The 23,667-nt window shown below is 42.7% G+C and overlaps 1 protein-coding gene across 1 annotated transcript in view; it reads left to right on the forward strand.

Moving 5' to 3' along the window:
• The window catches only part of LOC136572709 (uncharacterized), a 346,665-nt gene extending 323,282 nt beyond the window's left edge, over nt 1–23,383 (forward strand). The window contains exons 95-107 of the mRNA XM_066573580.1: nt 62–186; nt 1,557–1,767; nt 2,057–2,242; nt 4,270–4,467; nt 8,408–8,503; nt 10,545–10,656; nt 11,368–11,498; nt 11,578–11,686; nt 15,992–16,146; nt 17,193–17,309; nt 19,971–20,186; nt 22,114–22,275; nt 22,950–23,383. Coding sequence (XP_066429677.1) covers nt 62–186; nt 1,557–1,767; nt 2,057–2,242; nt 4,270–4,467; nt 8,408–8,503; nt 10,545–10,656; nt 11,368–11,498; nt 11,578–11,686; nt 15,992–16,146; nt 17,193–17,309; nt 19,971–20,186; nt 22,114–22,275; nt 22,950–23,273 — 2,142 coding nt within the window. The 3' untranslated portion in view covers nt 23,274–23,383. The remainder of the gene's footprint in view (nt 1–61; nt 187–1,556; nt 1,768–2,056; nt 2,243–4,269; nt 4,468–8,407; nt 8,504–10,544; nt 10,657–11,367; nt 11,499–11,577; nt 11,687–15,991; nt 16,147–17,192; nt 17,310–19,970; nt 20,187–22,113; nt 22,276–22,949) is intronic.
• Nucleotides 23,384–23,667: the final 284 nt, after the last annotated feature.

Here is a 23,667-nt window from a genome sequence, read left to right on the forward strand (position 1 = left end):
TTAAGTGATATATTTATTTAAGTTATATTGAAGTCATTAATGTTTTTTATGCTATTTTCAGGTTAAATGGCCTGAAGGAATGGAAGCACTAAATCCACTTCAAAAATTCATGATTTTGCGAGCAGTGAGGATGGACAGAATACTACCATCAGCCTCCAGCTATATAAGTGCTGTACTGGGGAAAATGTATGTAATCTGTGAGAATACTGTGACATGGAGTATATAGATACAGTTATACACTGTCACTTTCTATCATGAAGGTTGCCTTCTATTACCATGGAATCTGAGGTTTTGTTCATGTGTGGCAGATTTGTTGCAATGTATATGACTGAAAATCCATTCCATACATGCCAAAGAGGTTGTTTTAGTAAGCTGTGCATAGATTTCAGCAAGCCCCATTCAGATGATTAGGACAGTCATAGCAATAAATCTGCCACATTTGAACATACCCTTAAAGGGAATCTATAACCAGAACAGACCACTTTAGTTTAGGCCTTAGGCCTCATGTCCACGGGCAAAAGAAGAATTAAAATCCGCAGCGGATTTTAACTCTTCTCCCGCCCGCGGATCCGCACCCCATAGGGATGCATTGACCACCCGTGGGTAGATAAATACCCGCAAATGGTCAATAAAAGTGAATTTAAAAAAAATAGAGCATGTAAAAAAACGCGACATGCTCCATTTTCGTGCGGGTCTCCCGCGCGGACGGCTCCCGCAGGCTTCTATTGAAGGGAGACCTAACATAAGACTAACTTACCCGCAGCGAGCCGGGCACATCTTCTCTTCCTCAGGACCGGATCTTTCTTGCTTTGGCTCGGCGGATGTGCCTGGCGCACGCGCGGCACGCCGCCGGCGTGCCGGGTTCATCCGCCGGCCAAAGAAAGAAGATCTGGCCGTGAGGAAGAGAAGACGTGCCCGGCCCACTGCGGGTGAGTTAATCCTTTTAAATTCTTATTTTAAGCGCTCCTGTCCGTGGGGCAGGATGGACCCGCTACAGATTCTCCATGTAGAATCCATAGCGGGCCTGATTTTCCCCATGGACATGAGGCCTTAGGCCCAACCTAGTCCCAAAGTCCCATTTAGGCTAACTTCACACGGTCACATATTGATTGGTCCACACATTTATGAGTTAATTATATTAACATATTCTTAGTCACATTGTTTGATTGGTTTGGTTAGAGCTGTTTCAAACCAAATAGAAAAACTTTGAATTTACAGGACTACTGTATACTTTGTTTTCATTAAATAACCCAAATCACACACAATGACTACCGACATAGGCTAAATGGCAAACCGGCATATAAAGGCCCAATTACAGAATGTCAAGTTCACAATATATTGCCAATTAAGAAAAAGAAAAGCTATACTGACAATTGGCATTGATTATTCTCTTCACCATCACTATTATTGTAATGGTTATTGTTAAACACTCCATTTGTAGTGACAGCAACTAATCACAGAAATATTACTTTGTCTACAAACACTGTTATATAGTGCAACCAGTAGAATATGTCCATATATGAGAAATGTTATTAACTAATATGAAATAATTACAGGTATGCATTAGATGTACTTACTGATATTCAGGCAACTCTGTCATGGATGACACCACATGAGCCAGGGTTACTAATTTATGGTGCAGACTGTAATTTGCCACGCATCCTAATTGAGGACTTTGCAGAAACAAAGAACCAAAAAATTACTGTTCTCCCCATTACTTTCCCTGAATACAAAGCAAAGGATGTCTTGATTCAAGCAATGTCTGAGGTATTTATTCTCAATTTATCTAAGTAGTCTGAAAAGTTAAGTGTATTTTTAGTTTTTCTTATATTTCTTATCAGTATGTCATAGTAGATGTGTTGGACTGGGTGGTGTTTTCCAAGATTTTCTAAGCAGAGAAGTGTTACAGAAACATACAGCTTACACCCTGATGCAATGTCTGGGTTCAGAGCTAACTGCCACTAGAACATTTTTATATTGGTAGCTTGATAGATTTACCATTGTGCAATATTGTATAGTATAAAATAAATTAACACTCGAATTCTTTATCATACAGGGTAGTTGGGTGCTAATAGAGAACATCCATAATTCTGACAAATTAATGATGTCACTTGGAGAAATTCTAAAGTCTAAGAAGAACCCAGACAAAAACTTCCGACTATGGCTTTCTGTTCAAGCCAGAGAAGATCTACCACCACCAGTGCTTCATTACACTGTAAAAACCATTGTGGACACTCCTCTGGTAAAGAAAACAACTTTAATGGAGCATGATAAACTCTGTGCACAAATATAATTACGATACCCGTTGACATTCAGATAGAGATATCATGTGAATCATAAGCAACACTGTGGCCCATTTATCATCACTAATTTGGCCTGTTTTTTACCCATTTTTCTTTGACCTTTATTGGGAATTGTTGTAAATAATAGGAAAACGTCTTTCTCTATATAAGATACTACATCCTTCATAACGCCAGAACACCCAAGAAAATTCACCGATGGGTGTTAGACGGTGAGCATAGACACTGACCCAGCCTTGGCAGATGAAGGAACTGGAAAAAGTAGCTATGGGGAAAATCATAGAGCTCTCTAAATTGTTCAAAACTATAAAAAAGACCCCCAGAATTTACCTTTTCCAAAAAGATTACATCTTTCTTGTCCCACGGTGAAAAACCCCTCCAACCTAAAATGCTCTGGCAATTCAGGGTATTTTCCAAAGGGAAGTGTATATAGTTAATTCATCTAGTTGTAAAATCTGCTTAAATTTATTCCATAATTTGATCATTAAAGTATCGCACCTCTTCAGGGAGGCATAAAATATCTCCTAAACCAACCCCCTCTGTACTCCACCTGATAACATACTTCCTGTCCTACTGATTGCGGCTAGCAGGGAGTCCAATCAACCGCCCCCTGTAGTCATACCGACTTGGCCACTACATGGCTCAATTTGACCATTGTCTATGTGTATAGCATCCCTCACACTCCACCTCACCACACCCTGCACATCTTCAGCCCCTTTACTTTCTGTATCACCCCATTATCTGTAGTATGTAAGGTCATTCTAGCAGGACGCTCACCCCTTCTGTTTCCATCAAATGATTACTTCATATAACCGTGGTTTTGTTTCTGTTCCCCCTGTCTTGTAAACCCTGCGGAATATGTTGGCGCTATAGAAATTAAGATTATTATTAATTGTCGGATATAGCGTGAACCCTTTACATGCCGCGACCTATATAGATTGTGGCATGTAGGGAGTTAATAGCGGGATCGCTGTCCTTATGTATCCCTGCTGTTGCTATTAGTAACAGCAGGCTCCCGTGGCAGGACTGTGTGGGCTCTACATCTGATCCCACGTCATCTACATGAAATTAGTTTGCATCCTGTTGCATTAAGTACCGCACAGACAGGAAGTAAACTTACTTCCTTTTAGCTTTAAGAGGATAAGGAGTGAGTTAACATATTAAAAGTCCCATCTGAGGAGGCAAATACAGCTGTAGTTATTTCATGAGCATTTCTCACCTTGGGTTGCAGGAAGGTTTGAGCGAGCAAACTCTGCTTACCTGTTCACCACTTTGCAGCATTTCTCGGTAAAGTAGACCATGGCATTTGCTAAGAACAGCTTTACTTTATATGGGGTGAATCAAAATCACTTTAAATAATAGCAGCGAGGTGCTGACTACTATCTTGGATGAGTTTAAATCTGATTGGCTAGTTGTGAACACAATCACATCCCCAAATATAAAAGGGTGTTTACACTTATTCAACCACATTATTTGAGGTTTTTATTTAAATGTTTAAGTCCTAAAAGATTTTAGTTTTTTTTTTCCAATGGGATTGTAGATATAATGGGTCACATTTAAGGCATAAATAAATCTAAAATTATTCATCTTTTTAACATGAAAAAAACATAGCAGTTTAACAGGCATTTAGCCTTTTTATATCCACTGTATATTAAGGAATAGGCTTGTCTGCGCACAGCAGAGGCCTCATATACTATATAGAAATTAAATGGGCTTGTGTAGAAAGAAATAGCCCCGTCTGTCTGTGAGCCGTGTCTGGTATTACAGTTCAGCTCCATTCACTTGAATGGGGATGAGATACAATACCAGACACAGCCCATTGACAGACATAGCGCTTTCTCTGGGAAAACAGCAGGAGATCTTTATTTCTAGTCCTGGATGGATAAACCCCTTTAAGGACTCCTTTTATGCATTTCCTAACATTTTAGCTGCTCTAGTCTGAGCTTTTCTGTGTTTTCTTATGTTACAGAATATAAGGCGTGGTATTATTCATTCTTGGAAGTTTGTTAACCATGAAATGCTAGCTCCAAGTTCCCGCCCAGAATGGCTTGCTCTTCTACACAATCTTTGTTTCTTGCATTGTGCCATTCGCTTCAGGACATTGTATGGAGCCTCAGAAGGATGGAATTGTCCAGATGTAATGCGATTTGGATGTGCAGAATTAATGGTATGGCTTAATGCACCGAACACATTTAGAGAACATTCACATCTGTGTTTTTGCCTTTCAAATATAATTCTATCTCCCCATTTTCTGAGCAGAGAAAAGCAAAAAAAAAAACTGATCAATTTATTTCAGTTTTAATTCTGTTTGCTTTCTGTTTTTTGAAAAGCCACATTCTCCGTATGTTTTTTAATTTAACCCTTTCAGGACCGAGGCCTTCACATACCTGAATTAGCACAGCAAAAAAAATGTGCTCCTTGGTAGACGCGTGAACAGGCAGAGTTTACGCATGAAACTTTGCCCATACACTGGAGCAGCTGCTCCACGAAGGTTCCCTCATCACTGAATACTGTGACAGCACTGTCACAGTGTTCAGTGATGAGGGGACTGTATCTGTGCGCTGTGTCTTTGCGCTGCCTGTGATTGGCTGAGCGCTCAGCTGTCATTCAATGGCAGAGTGCTACCTTTGATTGGCCAAAAGCTCAGCCAATCACACACAGCCCTTTCAGGAGGCGAGGTTTTTTAAATCCCCGCCTGCTGAAAGAACTTTTATTTTGTACACAAGCCAGGGATGATTTACATGGAGGGGCTAATATTTGAAGCCCTTCCTCGAAAATCACTGCAGTGGTTGCCTGCATACCATTGCTTTCAATAGGAGAACATTGCGATCCTCTGCCACAGCTGTGACCGCTGTGGGAGGGCATTCTTTACTCCCAGCGGGGAGTGCCATCATCACAAAATCCTGTGACAGTGCTGTCACAGTGTTCAGTGATGAGGATACTCCCCACAGGGAATATTTACACGCAGACCTTCCTGGCGCGCAGATGTCCTATCTTTTGAAGGTGCGTGAATTTACACGCCCGCAAAAGACGGAGATGTGAACACTATAAAGAACCAATGGTTCTAATAGATGCAGTTTTGTGCGCATGTAGGTCTGTAAAATGAGTACCCAGCTTGTTGAGGGGTAAAAGATGACTGGAGAAGGCAATGGCAAAACACCCCGCAAAAACAGTCTGCCAAGAAATTTTTTTTTCCATTAATGCCCTGTAAAGTAAAAGCATCATACAATACAGCATTAAACATAAAAATCGATATTTTGTTAACTTTTTTATTCCTTATCTTCTCCTTGTAAAGCTGACCTGCAAAAGTTTTCAAAGGTGGCGGCGCCCGGGTAGTTTCCATGATACATTGCTCTCTCTCCTCAGTGTGCACACTCCCAATGACGCCGGTCACATGACTGGAAGACTAGCGTCATTATGGGAGATGCACACTGTGATGGGGAGAGCGATATCAGGTTGTGAGTGATAGCCCGCTATGGCTCTCTCTCCGTGCGAGCCCCCATTGCTCTCAATGGAGCCAGCAGCCGCCCGGCCGCATTCAAAGCAATGGGAGAGCAGTGCAATCTCCTGCTACTGCTGTGACAGTGCTGTCAGTGTCCAGTGATGAGGGGACACGCTGGGGAGATTAAGGAATCTCCTGCTACAGCTGTCAGTGCAGTAGCAGGAGATCGCGATCTCTATCATTACTTTAAATGGCAGAGGATCGCAATCCACTGCCATTGAAAGTAATTAAAAGTGAAAGTAATACCAAACATGCTCCCACACACATGCCCCCCCACAGTGCCCCTCCCCACAGTGCTCTCCCTAAGTTTATGTGATGGCACCCCACACCAACAGGTCTATGTGACAGCACCCCCACCCCCGGCAACAAGTCTATGTGACAGCACCCCCAGCCCCGGCGACAAGTCTATGTGACAGCACCCCCCACCCCCGGTGACAAGTCTATGTGACAGCACCCCACAGTGACAAGTCTATGTTACAGCACCCCATAGCGACAAGCACACACACACCACCTATGTGACAGCACACACACCCCCAGCAACAAGTCTGTGAGGGCACCCGCAGCAACAAGTCTATGTGACAGCACCCCACAGTGACAAGTCTATGTGACAGCACCCCCACCCCCGGTGACAAGTCTATGTACCAGCACCCCACGGTGACGAGTCAATATGACAGCACCCCCAACCCCGGCGACAAGTCTATATGACAGAACCCCACCAACCCCCCCGCCCCCGGTGACAAGTCTATGTGACAGCACCCCCCCCACCCCCAGCAACAAGTCTATGTGACAGCACCCCACGACGACAAGACTATGTGACAGCACCCCCCACCCCCGGCGAAAAGTCTATGTGACAGCACCCCCACCCCCGGTGACAAATCTATGTGACAGCACCCTACAGAGACAAGTCTATGTGACAGCACCCTCGCCCCCGGCGACAAGTCTATGTGACAGCACCCCCAACCCCGGTGACAAGTCTATATGACAGAACCCCACCAACCCCCCCCCGGTGACAAGTCTATGTGACAGCACCCCCACCCCCAGCAACAAGACTTTGTGACAGCACCCCACGACGACAAGACTATGTGACAGCACCCCCCCCCCACCCCCGGCGAAAAGTCTATGTGACAGCACCCCCACCCCCGGCGACAAATCTATGTGACAGCACCCTACAGAGACAAGTCTATGTGACAGCACCCTCGCCCCCGGCGACAAGTCTATGTGACAGCACCCCCACCTCCGCCGACAAGTCTATGTGACAGCACTCTACCAACTGTTATGTGACAGCACCAACCCCTCAACCCCCCTGCCAAAGTATAATGTGACAGCACCTACCCTCACCCTTGCAGGACCAGTGACAGCTTGACCCCCCCCCCACGGCGACTACCTGTTAGCACCCTTTTCCCCCCTGCGGCGACTACTTGTCAGCACCCCTCCTCCCCTGTGGCGACTACTTGTCAACATCCCCCCTTAAAGTACATTGATAGTGTGCCCTGCCCCCCCCACCCCCTGCAAGTAAATTGACAGCTCGCATCCCCTGCAAGTGAATTGACTGCCCACGGCCCACCACCCGCCCCCGCAAGTAAATTGACAGCCCGTGCACCCACAAGTAAATTGATAGCCTGCACCCTTCCCCACCCACCCACAAGTAAATTGACAGCCCACGCCCCACTCCCACACCCCGCAAGTAAATTAACAGACCACGCCCCTTCCCCCACCCCCTTCCCGCAAGTAAATTGACAGTACACACCTCCTTCCCCCCCAAGTGCTATACTCACCCTCCCTCCGGATTGGCTTCACCCTCCTGCCAGATCGCTGTGCGTTCCAGAGCCCGTAGGTGCTACTGCGCATGCGTGAAGTAACAGACGCGCACCCACAGCCCGAGCAGCGCTACTGCACATGCGCGACGATCCAAAGGCTCGTCCACAGACCTGGGACCCGATCTGCGCATGCTCGATGAATGCAGAAAAAAGAACGCAAAAGTCAGATCCAAGGGTAACGAAATCATCAACACAGGGAGGGGCACCCCTGTAGGTAAGTATATAACTTCTGTATGGCCAATTTACAATGCACAATGTATATTACAAAGTGCATTGTAATGGCCATACAGAAGTCATTACATTAACGACGGGACAACCCCTTTAAGTTGTGTTGTCACCAGAAGAGTCCGTCATGATTGGTGCTTGCACCAGGGGACTTTACCTTTACCTACAAGGGAAATCCAGTCTTTTGATATGCACTGTAGAGCTGGTCTGAAGGAAAGACCTAGCAACTCCTACAGTTACAGGGCACATAGTGACCAGCTGATTGCCGTGGCTTGCTTAGTAAGCAACATTGCCAAGTATTGATCTGTATACATGGTGCTTATTAGGGTAGAGATGTTGATATAACTTCTCTGGAGTTTCTATAGAGAGTCCAGCTGAAAGCTAGATCTGTTTTCATGAAGCTATGCAAATTACATGCAGCCATGTTCTCCGCAGTGCTATACACAGACCAGCCAGACATCTAAAGACACGGGCAGTCCAGAAGCACTTATACAAACTCAACTTCTTTTATAGAAAATCTTTGAAGCAATTAATACTTTTTTACATTTTCTTATTATATCTAGGAAAGCATTGAAGTCTTAAAGAATGAATTTAAAGAAGACCTTGTGAATGAAGGAAAGCTTCCATCTTGGACTGCTGTGAGATACCTACTATCAGAAGTATGTGATTATTTTTTTGCTTCAGATATTTTGGCTTGTTCTAAAAGGACAAGGCAAATATAAATGATCCCCTTAGTGACAGCCCCATTGCCTTTTTATGTTCTAGCTAAGTGGGCTTTAATCCTCAGGGACATAAAAACATGCTTCCTCTGAGGATTAGTGACCAAGCTTTGTTGTTTTTTTTCTATTTTTGTTTTTTCCTCCCCCCTTTTAAAACATCTTAACTCATTTATTTATCCATCGATCTAACTTTATGAGGGCTTGTTTAATGTACCATAGAATGTACTGAAAAACTTTAACAAAATTCTAAGTGGAGAGAAATGGAAAAAAAAAACGACATTTGGTGTGTCTTGCTTCTACGGCACACAAACTGCAACAAATACGATACTAAACTTATATAGTTTTTTTTTTTTGCTGTACTACTTATATATATATTTTGAAAGATATTTAAATTTTTAAAATTATTTTCTGTCTCCATCTTCTGACTGCTATAACTTTTTTATTTTTCTGTCGACGTAGTTGTGTGGGGCTCATTTTGTGCGGGACGTCCTGTAGTTTCTGTTGGTACCATTTTTGAATACATATGACTTTTTGATTGCTTTTTATTACATTTTTTCTTGAAGACAGGGTGACCAAAAAAGCAATTTTGGCGTTGTTTATTTTCTTTTTCGGACAACGTTCATCATCGTGCGGGTAAAATAATGCATTGGAGCTACGTGGGCTGAGGACGTGACAGCTCCATGCTGATGGCTGACGGAGGTAGCCGATAACCTGGAGCTGTCATGGGGGGATCGTATCCATGAGGGGAGGTGAAAATACTCACCCCCGTCCTACACGATGTCCCACGGTAATATGGTTTCTCTAGGATCTTACGTCACCTTCTGCACATGCACAGAAGGGCTCGCATCCCAGGAGATTTAAAATCCCTCTGCTCCCAGCTAACATTTGCAGCCGGGGACAGAGAGATATGACTGGGGACCGCTGTATGCGGTTCCCGATCACATGATCACTGTTATCCAATGGATAACAACAATCATTTAAAGTAAAGAAAAAGTTAAAAAAAAAAGTGTAAATAAAAAAGTTGAAGTTTCATCTCCCCTCATGAATCATATTCGTGAGGGAGGATGAAATTACGTACATGCTTCTGTGCATGCTCCTGTCGTCAAAATAGCGGACGCATGCACAAAAGTTGTGGATTGCCCGGGTAATTTAAAATCTCCCTGCTCCTGGCTACCAAACTTAGCTGAGAGCCTGGAGATTTCACGGGGGCTGTGGTACGCGGTCCCTGGTCACGTGACCGCTGCTATTCAATGGATAATGGCGATCACGTAAAAATAAAAAAAGCAAGTTAAAATTTTATATCCCATCACGGATCCAATTTATGAGGGGAGGTGAAATTACTTACCTAAGGCCTTTGGCGATGTCCCCTGATGGGATCTTTATCCGTGGACCTTTCCCCAACTTCGGCACATGCACCCATCGGTAAAATGGTGGACATAAGAGCAGAAGCTGGGGAGGGCCCGGGAAATTTAAAATTTCCTTACTCCTGGCTACTAAGGGTAGCCTTAAGCTTGGAGCAGTGACCGATGGCCACGGTGAGCCATCGCTTGTGTATATGACTTGAATGGGGTTTAAATGGGGTTTATCTTAGTGCGAGATTTGTGCGTCGTGTGAAAGCCTTAGGATAATAGGGTGTAAATATGAGTGTAACAGGGTTAAGTACCAGTACAGTGTCACCCTTTTCAGAACAAATACTCTGTCTTTCCTGTGAGGACTAACAGGATGATGTCCCCTGCGCCATCTTCTTTGTTCATGTCATGACATTTTTTACCCTTCTGTATTCCATTTAACTATCTTGATTTGACTTATTTTCAGTACAGGTTAGGCTTTATGCCAGTATTGTTCAGTGATATTTCTTTTTGCTCTTATGTACCTTGGCAAAAGCTAATTATTACTAGGTCCATATTGGCAGTTACATTGTGCAGAAGTAATGTCATTGGTAACTGTGCCTAATTGTCCAATGTATGGTCTTTTCTTGTAGACAATTTATGGGTGCAATGTTGGAGATAAATTTGACATGACAGTTTTGACATCAATGATTGATTACTGGATCAACGCTAACGCTACAAAGAAGGACAGTGACCTCACTAAATGTATGTGATTATAACCTATTTCAAATACCTATTTAAAGGGACACCCCAGCCAAAATAAATACACTGTGCTACAGTATACATCTAAAGGCCCTTTTAAATGGAAAGACTTTTGGGCACTTTTACACAGGAGCAATCATCGCTTAGTGAAGTAGAGTAAGCTGGAAATAATTCTGTCCTGCCCAGCCATCTGCATCTACAGTAAACAGGTAGTCGTTCATCTGTTTGGACAGAACAATGCAGCGGCAGACCAGCGGTGATCTTTACGTCTGCTTGAAAGATTCGATCAATGTTTTATCATTGATCGTTTTCTCACTGCATGTGTTTACATTTCAGAGTTATTAAGCAAACCGCTCCATCTAACGATAATTGAACCATGTAAAAGGGCCTTAATGCAGCGCTCGAGGTTAATTAAATGAACTTCAGAGATAATCCCTGTGTCCTACACCACCTCCTCTGCATTATGTATAACACAGTGTATCACTCTGCCCAGAGTATTCTTTCAATAATGTAAATCTGGGCATGAACGGGTATGTTCTCATGGGACGGAAATCCTGCAAAATTTCCATAGCGGAGAATTCCACAGCACTTCTACATAAGAAATCCGTCAAGATCCGCAGAATCCAAGAATCAGCTGCGGATGCACAACTGATTTTAGCAACTACAGCGATAAAGTTGTGAATTGTCATTAATTCCTTTTATATTGTTTTGCAGTAAAATGCAGAATTCCATCCCCTTTCTTTGATCCGGATGCAAACCTCGCTTTGCTGATGCAAGCACTGGAATCCATACCCCAGTATTCACTAGATACTCCAGAAGCTTTCCATATGCACCCCTCTCCAGTGGTAATATAACTGCACCGCATACAGTATCACACTATACAGCAATACATCTTCTGCATTCATGCCTGTACTTCTTATTCAGGTTCCATTCAGTGAACAAGGTTATGTCATCTCAAAACTCAGCCAACTTTATGGATTTAAACAAGGGCTCTGGCGATATGGTGAAAAATCCTCACCAACATTTCAGAAAGGTACATGTCTACAGTGTTTTTTGTACACAATCTAAGCATTTAGATAATAGTTGCTATCAGTATTTCCTTGTATGTATTTTGTTATAAGTAGCTGATCCTTAAAGCCATGTACGCTGTAGATGAGTAGGGAGAAGACCATTGTAATGTGGAACACTCGCCACTGTGGGTCTACAATGCTCTCTCTGTAAAAGGTGTTTAGGAGTTTTGTGCTCAAAGAAACTTAACCATGTTTGCTCCCCTCCAAATAAGGGTGCATTCACATGGGCAAGTGTGACGTAGGTCCAAGAAAATCTGACCTACCTCTTACTGTATTTAACTGTGATTTTTCAGCGATTGCAATACAGGTTGGCATTAAAAAATGCATTGCATCTATGTAGAAGCGCTTTCATATGCGTGAAAAAACGCCACGTGCTTCCAATAATTAGGGTAGTTTCACACGAGCGAGAAAATCGTGCAATTTTCTTGGGATGCGGAGTCAGTAAAAAAGCAGATTAAGAAACCAATGATTTACAATGGTTTCCTTCCTATAGCGATTTTTTTCACTCATGTGATGTTATGAGAGTAAGGCCGGCTTCACACGAGCGTGACGGGCTCCGCCGCGTAATATTCCGCAGTGAAGCCCGTCACGGCGCCCCCCAGAGACCCCATACTTACCAGCGGAAGATAGCGTAAAGACGCTTCCCCGCCCACCGCCGTCGCGTCATGTGACACGCCCACCGCGTCACATGACGCGGCCGGCCGTGTCACGTGACGCGCCGGCCGCGTCATATGACGCGCGGCGGTAGGCGGGGAAGCGTTTTTTCACGCTATCTTCCGCTGGTTGCAGCGGGAGATAGCGTGAGCGGATGGCTTCCATTGACTGCAATGGAAGCCGTCAGCGCGTACACCCGCGGCAAACAGAACATGCTGCGGGTAAGAACGGGAGATTTCACGGTGCGTAATTCCCCGATGGAATTCCGCACCGTGAGCATTGTGCTATTAGGTTCAATAGAACCTAATAGCAGGGGGCAACGCAGCGGATTTTTGCCGCGAATTTACGCAGCGTAAATCCGTTCGTGGGAAGGAGGCCTAAAGAATGGTGGCATGCTCTTTTTTTTATCTCCCATGTGTCTCTAAGAAACCTCCTTTTTATGGCAAAATTGCGATTGCCTGTGTAAAACTAGCCTTAAAATGGTAAAAGTTGTATCTCGCATGCAAAGCGCATCTGTATGTGAGTGCACTGTGATTTTTTTTTTCTACCATAGGAATTAGTGGGCAGATCTAAAGTACGAATCACCCAAAAATGCAGCCACCTTCCTATCTTGGAGCATTGGTCCGAGAGAAAAGACGCTGATGTGAATAAACAGATATTCTGTTCATATTGCAAACTGACTAAATGCGTGTGTGAAACTCGCTTGTCTAAATACACTGTAAGACTAGTTTCACATGCCCAAGCGCAATATCGGGCCATGAAACTCAGCCCGATATTATGCTCGTGCACGAGAGATGTCCCCGCAGATGCAAGACATTTTTGGGTCAAACACGCCTCTTATTCAGTACAGTTGCGATTGTTTTCAATGGGAAACCTTGCATCTCACTCGCGTGCACAGCGCACGCCGTTTGATGTGTTTTCCAGCTCAATTGAAAACAATGGGTGAGGTGTTCCAAGGTACAATGAAAACAAAGGTTTGGTACGCTGTTAGCCAATAGAGCAAAATGTGATTGTTCCCAGCAAGAGAAAACACGTAATCTTGTAGATATGATACCTTTTAATGGCTAACAAAAATACAAATATATCATGTATTTTTGTTAGCCATTAAAAGGTATCATATCTACAAGATTACGTGGTTTCTCTTGCTGGGAACAATCATATTGTGTTCCAAGGAACGCATAAAGATTGGACATGCAGCAATTTTTTACCGCACTGTGATGCTGGAAAAATTTGTTCATGTATATGACCCCATTTAAAAGAATAGGGTTCATATGCGTCTCGCAACACACAAACTGCGTGATTTTCTTGGCTGCGTGAAAGCGGCTTAAGAAATGCGTCTTTCAATTATTTATTGTTTGTCTAAAGACTCAGATCAGCAGAGTACAAGAAGTCCTACATAATATTACTACATTTCCTGGATACACTTTCGGTCGTGATCATCTTAGAAGAGGACATATAAACTCTATGTTACTTTAGACAATTAAGGGTGGATTTACACAAGGCAGATTTTGATTCGGATTTGTTATTGAATTGCTGCACCTTTCAGTCTTTAGCCCCTTTCCGCCCTATGACGTAAGGGTACGTCATGGCAGGCTGGTAATTCTCGTAAAATTACGTACCCTTACGTCATCGGGATAGCGCGAGATCATGACTGATCTCGCACTATCCCGCAGCGGGAGCCGGCTGTCAGTGATAGCCGGCCTCCCGCTGCAACAGAGGGAGCGCGCTCATAGAGCTCCGTACATAGAATAAATAAAACAATAAAAAAGTTACAGGACTTTGAATGCAGCGATAGAGAAAAAAAAAGATTTCCAAAATAAGGGGGTTTTTATTGCAAAAAAGTGGAGAAACCTAACAAAATATAAGAATTTTGGTATCGTAATCGTACCGACCCGCAGAAAATATGTATTGTGTCATTTATGCTGCATGATTAACGCTGTAAAAAAAAAAATCTATGGCATAATTGATCCGTTTTCTCTCCCTGTTTATCATAAAAAAAATAATAAAAGTTTTACAATGTAGTCTATGTACTTAAAAGTGGCACCGATAAACCTACAGCTCGCCACGCAAAAAACAAGCCCTTATACGGCCGCGTTGCCGGAAAAATAAAAAAGTTATGGCTTTTGAAAAATGGAGATGGAAAAATACCAAAAATCGCTTGGTCCTCAACGCCAAAATAGGCCATGTCCTTAAAGGGGTTGTCCCGCGCCGAAACAGGGTTGTTTTTTTTTTGCATAGGCCCCCCGTTCAGCGCAGGACAAACCCAAGGGATGTGTTGAAATTAAAAAAAAAAATTTTACTTACCCGAATCCCCTCTCTGCAACTTCTTCCTTCTTTTCCTCCAAGATGGCCACCGGGATCTTCACCCACGATGCACCGCGGGTCTTCTCCCATGGTGCACCGTGGGCTCTGCGCGGTCCATTGCCGATTCCTGCCTCCTGATTGGCTGGAATCGGCACACGTGACGGGGCGGAGCCAGAACGCCGCTTGTCCCTGGACCGACCAGAAGGGAGAAGACCCTTCTGCGCAAGCGCGTCTAATCGGGCGATTAGACGCTGAAATTAGATGGCACCATGGAGACGGGGACGCCAGCGCAGGGAAGGTGAGTATATAACTTCTGTATGGCACATATTTCATACACGATGTATATTACAAAGTGCATTAATATGGCCATACAGAAGTGTATAACCCCACTTGCTTTCGCGGGACAACCCCTTTAAGGGGTTAAAGTGTAAAGGGCATAATCTGCAGCAATTTTGCAACAAATCCACACCTAGTATAGGAAATGTGGATTTTCTGCATTGAAAAATAATGATGTGGTTCCACCACATAATCAATGGAAAAAATCTCAGAGCTGAGCTTTAGATTTCTGCCACAGATTGGCATTTACAACTGTTGTAGTTCCACATTCTCACAGAATCATAGAGTGTGAAGGGACCTCCAGGGTCATTGGGTCTAACCACCTGCTCAATACAGGACCACGTCTGTCCACCCTCTGTTTGAACACTTCCATTGAAGGAGAACTCACCACCTTGTCTAGATTTTTCGAATCCTCTCTCTTTCTTTTCCAGTGTTAGCTATCCCTCCAAGCTTTGTGTTGTCAGCAAATTTGATCAATTCCCTCCTCTGAATCATTTATAAAAATGTTGAACAACACTGGGCCTAGGAGATAGCCTTGTGGTACCCCACTTCTTCCAGTTTTATGTCAGCCATTTATGATTACAGTGAATGGAGAGGGGCGGGGAGAGCGAGGAAAAAACTCTCCTCCAGCCACACACTCCCCCTTCCTCTGCTGGCCATGCTATAAGCGATTCAGCGATACTCGCTCCTGTGTAACAGCACAGGAGAGAGTATGCAGTGGGACGAATGTCAGGCATTGCTTGCCCAACACTCATTATGTGTAAAAGAGCCTTCATTCAGCTGAAGATGAGGGACGAAGTAAGTTACAATTATAAAACTGCATGTATTTTTGGTTCCATTAATGAAGAACACCACAGATATTCTCTAATATTCTTACATACATACCCTATAAAATGCATAATACCATTCTTACTACATAACATGTCAATAGTTATGTAATGACTAATAATACATTTTATGTGCTTTTTGATAAGGTGTAAAACCGGTTACATCTCCAAGACCTCGTTCCTTAACATTGACTCTACCAGAGATTTTGCCCAACTCTGCTGATATATATACCCCCAGGCTGACAGAGATATATGACCTCTGTGCTTCCATTTTGTCCAAACTACCACGAGGATGGAGTCGGGTAAATATGTCTTTTTCTAATTTGTGTAAATAATGCTCACTGAGATTCTAATAATTGTAGCTAGAGTATAGGATCAAAGGCGAAATATATTTAAAGGGCCATTCCTGTGGAAGTTTTTATTCTTTCATTATGTAACTAGTCCTCCAGTAGATATAAGTCAGCTAGTATTATCTTGATTAGTTATTCTTTTCTATTTGAACATTCCTGGAACTTGGGTCAAGTTGAATAATGTTCTCTCAAGAAGTTACTATTTCCTTCACCAGAACTTCCTGTATTATGAAATGGAATGGACTGTACCAGACAGGCTTTTCATGGAGGGAGACAAACTCCTATCATAGCTACTGATGACGATATTAGAGGCTCCTGTGACTGTGTTATAATGGAGATTATAGTTCATCCTCCCTAACTGTATACATAGGGTGCTTTCACACAGACCGGAATAGTCCAGGTGAAAGCTATCTGCACGAAAATCTTCATGTCTAAGATCTGTATTTTGATGCGGACATGAGGCAGAAATGCTGCAATGTCACGATTGCAAATCCATTGCAACATCCACATGTTAGACATGCGGATCTTGGTATGGATAACTTCCAAGCAGACTATTCTGGTCCATGTGTAAGTACTCTTAGGGTCTTTAGCTCACTTATCACACTATCCTCTCAGCAGGCAGAAATGGTATTGGCTCTAGCTGGTCATGTAATGCAATGCTAATGCATCATGGGATTGCTAGCACACATAGAAGAAGAGAAAACAGGAATAATTCTATAAATCAGGATGATGTCTGCTAAGTATCAGAGACTGCACTGCCTAAAATCTGTATTTGCCTCACTTAGATCAGTTAAAAAGTTGAAGGATATTGGGGAATTTTTCAATAGTGTTATTAGTTGCTTGCTTAGTGGAGTTGACAAAATTATGCATTTTACAATAATTTTGACAGCTCTCTTGACAAATACAATTATAATATACCTGTGACACTAGTATATTTTTATAGACCACACTAGCAATATATATAATTATTTATTTCTAATTATTTTTTCTGCTACAAGGATTTTATCAATGACCGCATAAAAAAACTGGGAGGAGACACGCCATTTAATCTGTTTTTAAAGAAAGAACTTAGTCACCTTATGTCACTGATATCTGAAATTAGAAACAATCTGCTGGTGAGTATCAGTGTAGGTTATTAAGTTTTAATATTCCTTGATTATTTAGTTATGTAATATGTTTATCGTGTCTGAAAAAAACACTGGAGTACACGGTGGAACAAATTCTACCAGGTGAACAGAACAGCCGAGCACAGACCTTCTCCAGGAAAAAGCTGTAGAGCTGTAGCTTTTTCTTGTGATTTAGAAAGTTTTCATTTTGGGTGAAGGAGAAAGAGGAGGAAACATGGCGAAAGCAGGATAAGAAGACCAGCAGCAACAGGACCTTGAGGACAGAGTGTGTTCCTTGTGGAAACATGAGAGCTGTAGCTCCGCATTTTGCATTTGGGAGGGGGGAGGTATAAGGTGGAAACATGGCGGAAGCAGGAGAAGGAGAGCAGCAACATTTCTTACTCCACCATCAGCAGCAGCAGCTTGAGGGCAGAGTGTGGTCTTTGATATAAATCTTTACTCAGTCACATCTGATAAAAAAAATTGCCAGCATGCTGACTAACCAGTGGAATCTGCTACATCAGGTGTAATCTACGCCTGTTTCATTCTTATGTAGGCACGTCACAGATGAGGCATTTGGGTGGTGGCCCAAACTGTCACTGCACCTCTGCCAGACAAGAGGTAGCTGTGTGTGAATGCTGAAAATGCCAGCAGAGTTTCCTATGTGCAGTGTTAGCCATGTGTCAACCTGGGCCTGCAGAGCCATCAACAGCTCTTCAGCCATATGGCTATGCTCCCCTAGACATATTAGTTTTAGGACAGCATGTTGGCGTTTACCACTTGCAGCGCTACATGGATGCCGGGTTTTTTCACATACGGATATCTGCCGGGTGTGGAGGGTGTTGAAAGGTGGTAGGAAGAGGTGGAGGAAAAGAAGGAGGAGAAGAAGGGGGTGACAAGGGAACAGACACAGATGAATGTTCCATGAGTCTTGGGGCTACCATGAACCACCACTTTTCGTTTCATGTTCCACCTACAGGACATTGACCTAGTGTGCAATTAAAGATATAACATGTTCCTGGCCATTCTTGCTGGACCATGTGTCTGTAGTCAGGTGCACCCTGCCACTGACTGTGTTCTGTAATGCCAGGGACATGTTATTACTCACATGGCGGTGTGAGGCAGGGATGGCTTTTTGCGCAAAAAAATGGCAACTGGGAATTTGGTACTGTGGGTTAGCATGGAGCATCACGTTGCAGAAGGTGTCTGTGTCCACTAGCCCAAAGAGCAGCATTTCCGTTGCAAGGAGCTATGTAATGCTTCTGCTTAGGCTCCGTACTTATGGATGGTTAGGATTTTCTTTTTGTTCCTGTAGGTGGGGGATGGAGGGTGGGCAGCTGAACTGGGACATGCTGGAATATGGGGTAGATGTCAATGTCAGTGAAAGTGGTGGTGATAGTGGTGGATCAACTTTTGCTCTCCATTTCCTACTTCTGGCTTTGAAGGCTCCAGGTCATCAGTTGCAGAGGAGAGGCCGGATGTAGGTGTACTACTGCCCCTACACAAAACTGCCTCTCTGTGCTCAGAGGCTACTGCGTGAATAGAGAGGAGGATGAAGGATGAGGCTGACTCTTTGTCCTCTGGCCCAGGTGGGCTTCCCAAAGCAGTGGGTGGTGGGAGTTCATGTGGCTGTTTATACACGTTGTGTTGAGGTTGTTTATGTTCTTGCCATATTTTAAACACTTACCACAGATCTTACTGATGAGCACTCTTCTGTCAACACCTGCAGTTTTAAAGAATGCTCAGGCTGCACAAGTCCTGTGAGCAGACTTAACTGTGGGCCTAATGTTGCTGCTGCTGCAGCTAGTAGTAGCTGAGAGTGGCGGCACTGCCCTTTTGTTTTTCAGTGAGAGAAAGGAAAGGCGTAGAGCAAACCCAATAATGTCAGGTGCTTGAGTCCCAGATAAGTAACCAGGATCCAAAAAGCCTTAGGGAAGGTTTAAAAAATATATAATGTTACCAATACAAATGTATATGAGCCAAATATTACCCACAGACTATGACTACATAAATATCCCTCAAGTGTTACTGCAAAATGTACACAAAGGCCAATATTACCCTCATACAGTGACCATACAGCAGAAGAGACCAGCACACTGTTTCAGTACACATAGTCCAGTTACATATAGTAATCACTGGGGATGTCACCTATGACTGGGGTCGTTTATTTTCCCTTTACTTCTCCATCTGCAGAGTTTGACACACAGACATTTTTGAGTCATCAGTTCTTCAGCCACCGGCATTCGTTTTCCAGACCACTGCACAATCTCCCCATCCAACTGACCCACCGTGATTTTTTAGGAGGATTCAATGGCCAGTCTTCCCCTGTCGATCAAGCAATTTCCATACCACTTTGTCTCCGTTCACTGAACAATGATCGCTCCTGTGTAAAAGCACAGAATGATATTACTGGGATGACCGTTGGGCACTTCTGTACCCGAGAGTCGCCCCATGTAAAAGGGCCTTAAGGGCACTGTGATACACATTCTTGAGTATAAAAGTTTATTTACTATGACATTTCTTATAGTGCTTTTGGAAAATGAAGCATGCGCTGTGATTGGTTGCTATGGGCAACAAAAACAGTTTTGGTTTTTTTTAGTTTTCATAAATCTTCCCCAATTTTCAAATTCAGCAATTTGACAACTGTTTTTTTTCTCTCCATTTATGAAGATTATAAAAAATTCCTTGGAATCACCTGACATTTTAGGAGATCAACTTTCAGATTCTAACATGATTCCCATAATTCATGAATTGTGTAAGAGAAGACCTCCAGCACGCTGGTGTAACATGGCATGGAATTTATCTTGCCCATCTGATTGCTCTGTCGCATACTTTATACAAGATTTACAACAGAGAGTAACACACTTTGAGAAGCTACTTCAGCTGGTACGTAAAGGCACATTAGGCCATTCTTCCCTTCTGTCATGTTCTGGTTATTGCACAGTACTGTATATTCTCTTTGGGATATTCTAATAAAGACTCTTATATAGGTCATACACAGTAGATAGCTGCCTGCAAACGCTCGCATAACCAATAACTAGGTCGCTGGCAGCCTTATACATGTATGAATGTCGGATGAGCGTGTATGTGTTTGGAACGTAGAAAGGTGAGAAGGCAGCTTTAGACATCTCTGGCAGTGGCTCTGTCACCCTGAAAACAAAAGAATGTTGCATTAAGTACATCGCAGCCAAAACGTAATCTTACCTCCTGTAGCATTAATGGTAAATGAAGGCTTTTTTTCTGTCCAATTTTTGAACCAAAAAATTGGTCTGAAAATCAAAAGGAAATCGCACCTACTCATTTGACTGAGTGTATGCACATGGGCTATTGTTTAACATGGACGAATGGCAAAATATCTGCAATATCGAGACTGATTTTCATTATGCATATAAGGCCTCTTTTACACAGTACAATCATTCAAAAAAATGTTAAATTGTGTGAATTTGAATGATAATTGTTCAGTGTAAACACAGGCAATGATTGAATGATGAAGAATTCATTCGCTTCTCCTTCAATTTATGCAGAAATAAACATCATTATTCACTAGTTTACATGTTGTTGGATGTAAACAGCGATTGCTCAGTCGCTCACACTCACTCTTTTGAATGGGGTCCTGCACATGACCGATGTTTCCCTGCAAGGCACCGCAATGTGGGAAACAAATCGCAGCATGTTCTATCACGCTGTGTACTCTCGCATCGCACCGCCCATTGTTGTTAATGGGGCCGGCGGCAGCATCGCACCATGTACTAGGTGCACACAATGCGAGATCTCCCATTGAAAACAATGGGAGAAACTCTGCCATCCCCTACCGCGACTGACAGGATTCCCTTCATCCCCAAAGTGACGTGAGGCTGTTTTCTTGCATCCTCAGGGCTTTCATATGAATGGTAAGCACGATATGGGGAACCATATCACGCTCGCCCGTATGAAGTTAGCCTTATCTGCCTGTATAAATAGGCTGCATGAGTGAACTCTGTCATCGTTTGCACATTCAAATATTTTATCGCTCTATGTTAAAAGAGCCTTAGTCCTGTTGTTGAAAATATTTTATACTTATTATTACATTTGGATAGTCTTGTCTTATAGCTGAAGAAAATCAATTACAACTAATAGAAAATCAAGCATTTTAGTCCTAATTGTTTATAATCATCTTCTACAATTATATTCAGTTTTCTCTCAATAACTGCAGTCGGGTTTGCTTATCAGGAATGTCTTCCCTAAAAGCCCATTTACATGCAAAGATAATCTTTCAAATGATGGAAAGTTTTAACGATCATTTTGAATAAAGTGTTAAAGGCCAGTAATGCTCATTAACACTTTATCATCTTCATTTACATGTAAATTGGCCTCCAGGAGCTGTCTGCAGAGCAGCGCATGTGACTAATCACACGCCCAGCTGTGCGCACAGCTGCCTTGTTCTTCACATGGCTCCCGGAAGAATACAACATGTGGCCTGTTGAGAGATACTTTATATTTCTGAGGCTGAACGATGGATTTTAAGTTCACCTTAAAATCATCGTCCAGACGAAAAGTGCATGATGGCCGCGTTTACATGTAATGAATTATCGCTCATTTTTGGTCACTTGAACTTATTTTGAACGATAATCGTTATGTATAAATGAGACTTAAGATGCAATATTTGCAAAGGAGTTCTGCTCTTTGTTCAATTTACGGTATAAGCTCATCTTCATTTATAACTATGTTGTGTGAATCAAAGTCAAAAGGCTACAAAGTGTTGCGTTTCTAGTGAACTTTGCTCTTCCTAATAGAATAGCTTCTATTGAAACTTATTTTTACTTCACATAAACAGGGTTGTGAAAAAATGCCAATATATTGGCTTGGAGCATTTCACAATCCAAAAGGCCTACTGTCTGTACTGAAACAAGAGGCAATTCACAGATACTCAGAGAGAACTGGAAATGTGGACGCCATAGAGTTTAAAACAGAAATAACACAAAGAGACAAGGAACATGTAAGTAATTGGTTTTTTTTTAGCTTAATTGGGTTATCCAAAATCAGTTTTCATGACATTAATCAGACATGCCACAAAGGGAGACTGGTGGTTCTCGTATTTCAGACCATATTCTATCTAGAAAATGTCCCAGTTTGATTTAGTTTTTAATGTAGATGCGGTCGTGTATGTGCAGTCACTATCCACTCGCAGGAATAGGCTCCACAGCAAACGAGCTGTAGCTACGATCCTCATCCACATGGCAGGATTTAGAATCCGTATTTGTAAGCCAAAACCAGGAGTGTACATAGTGTGATGAGATCTTATTGTGTCATGGTTATCAGACATAATCATATAAGCCAATGTTATTACCAAGGCTTACTTGGACAAACAAAAATGGCGCATGTGACAAATAGGGACTTGAGTTTGTTTAGTTCTTTTGGGCTCTGTTTCAGTGAACACTTCTTTGTTTTGATAAGAATATGCCTTTAAGGTTTCCTTTACACTTTTTGGTGGATTTTTTTGAGGCTTGAAAAAAAAAAATACAATGTATTTTTTTAATACACACTTGCATTTTTGAAGGCATGTTGTGATGTATGAATCAAACCCTAGGCAAGTTTTGTATACAATGCAACATTTCTGGAGTGTTCAGAAAAATATTATGTTTTGATGGATTGTGAATATTTTTTTTTTAGATCAGAGATCCACCTCATGAAGGAATTTTTATACACGGAGTCCATCTTTGGGGTGTGCACTGGAACAAGACTGATGGTGAGATTGTGGATTCCCCTCCAAAGAATAGTCTCAATATCTTACCGGTTATTCACCTGCAGTGTTTGCCTACATCAGAAAAGTCTGGGATTCAAGATACCCAAAAAACAGATCCATACCTGTGTCCGGTGTACTTTTCATTGACCTCTATAAGGGAGCCAGTGTTCACTTTAGGTATTTACAAAGAAAATATTGATGGTTCTAGGTGGGCTCTGAGGGGTATGAAAGCAACAATACATCCATTTTGAGGAATTTTCCATTCTGCAGCCAAAGTAATAATAAATGCGAGTAATATACATAATTAAGTTACACTGAATTAGGTTGATGCATGTAACCAGATCTGGAGTTACAAAATAAAAACTACTCTTTAATGAACATTTTGTACAGTTGCTTATGTCAAAAACTATGGGGGAATTTATCAAATCACTTGTGCAAGTTCTGAGGCGAACAAGGTCACTAGGTGTCTGAACTCTGCACGGCAGGCTCCTTCTCTTTCTCCCCCCTAGGATAGGGTTCCAGGGGTTAAGTCATCCGGGAACCTTTCTTCCATTCTTCACCACATGAGGGTTGAAGGTACCGTCATGCTACCGGCACTCTCACTCCACACACTACCGTTGAAGAAATAGAACAGATAAAAACTCC

Source organism: Eleutherodactylus coqui, chromosome 1, assembly GCF_035609145.1.
Source record: "Eleutherodactylus coqui strain aEleCoq1 chromosome 1, aEleCoq1.hap1, whole genome shotgun sequence".
Classification (NCBI taxonomy): Eukaryota; Metazoa; Chordata; class Amphibia; order Anura; family Eleutherodactylidae; genus Eleutherodactylus; species Eleutherodactylus coqui.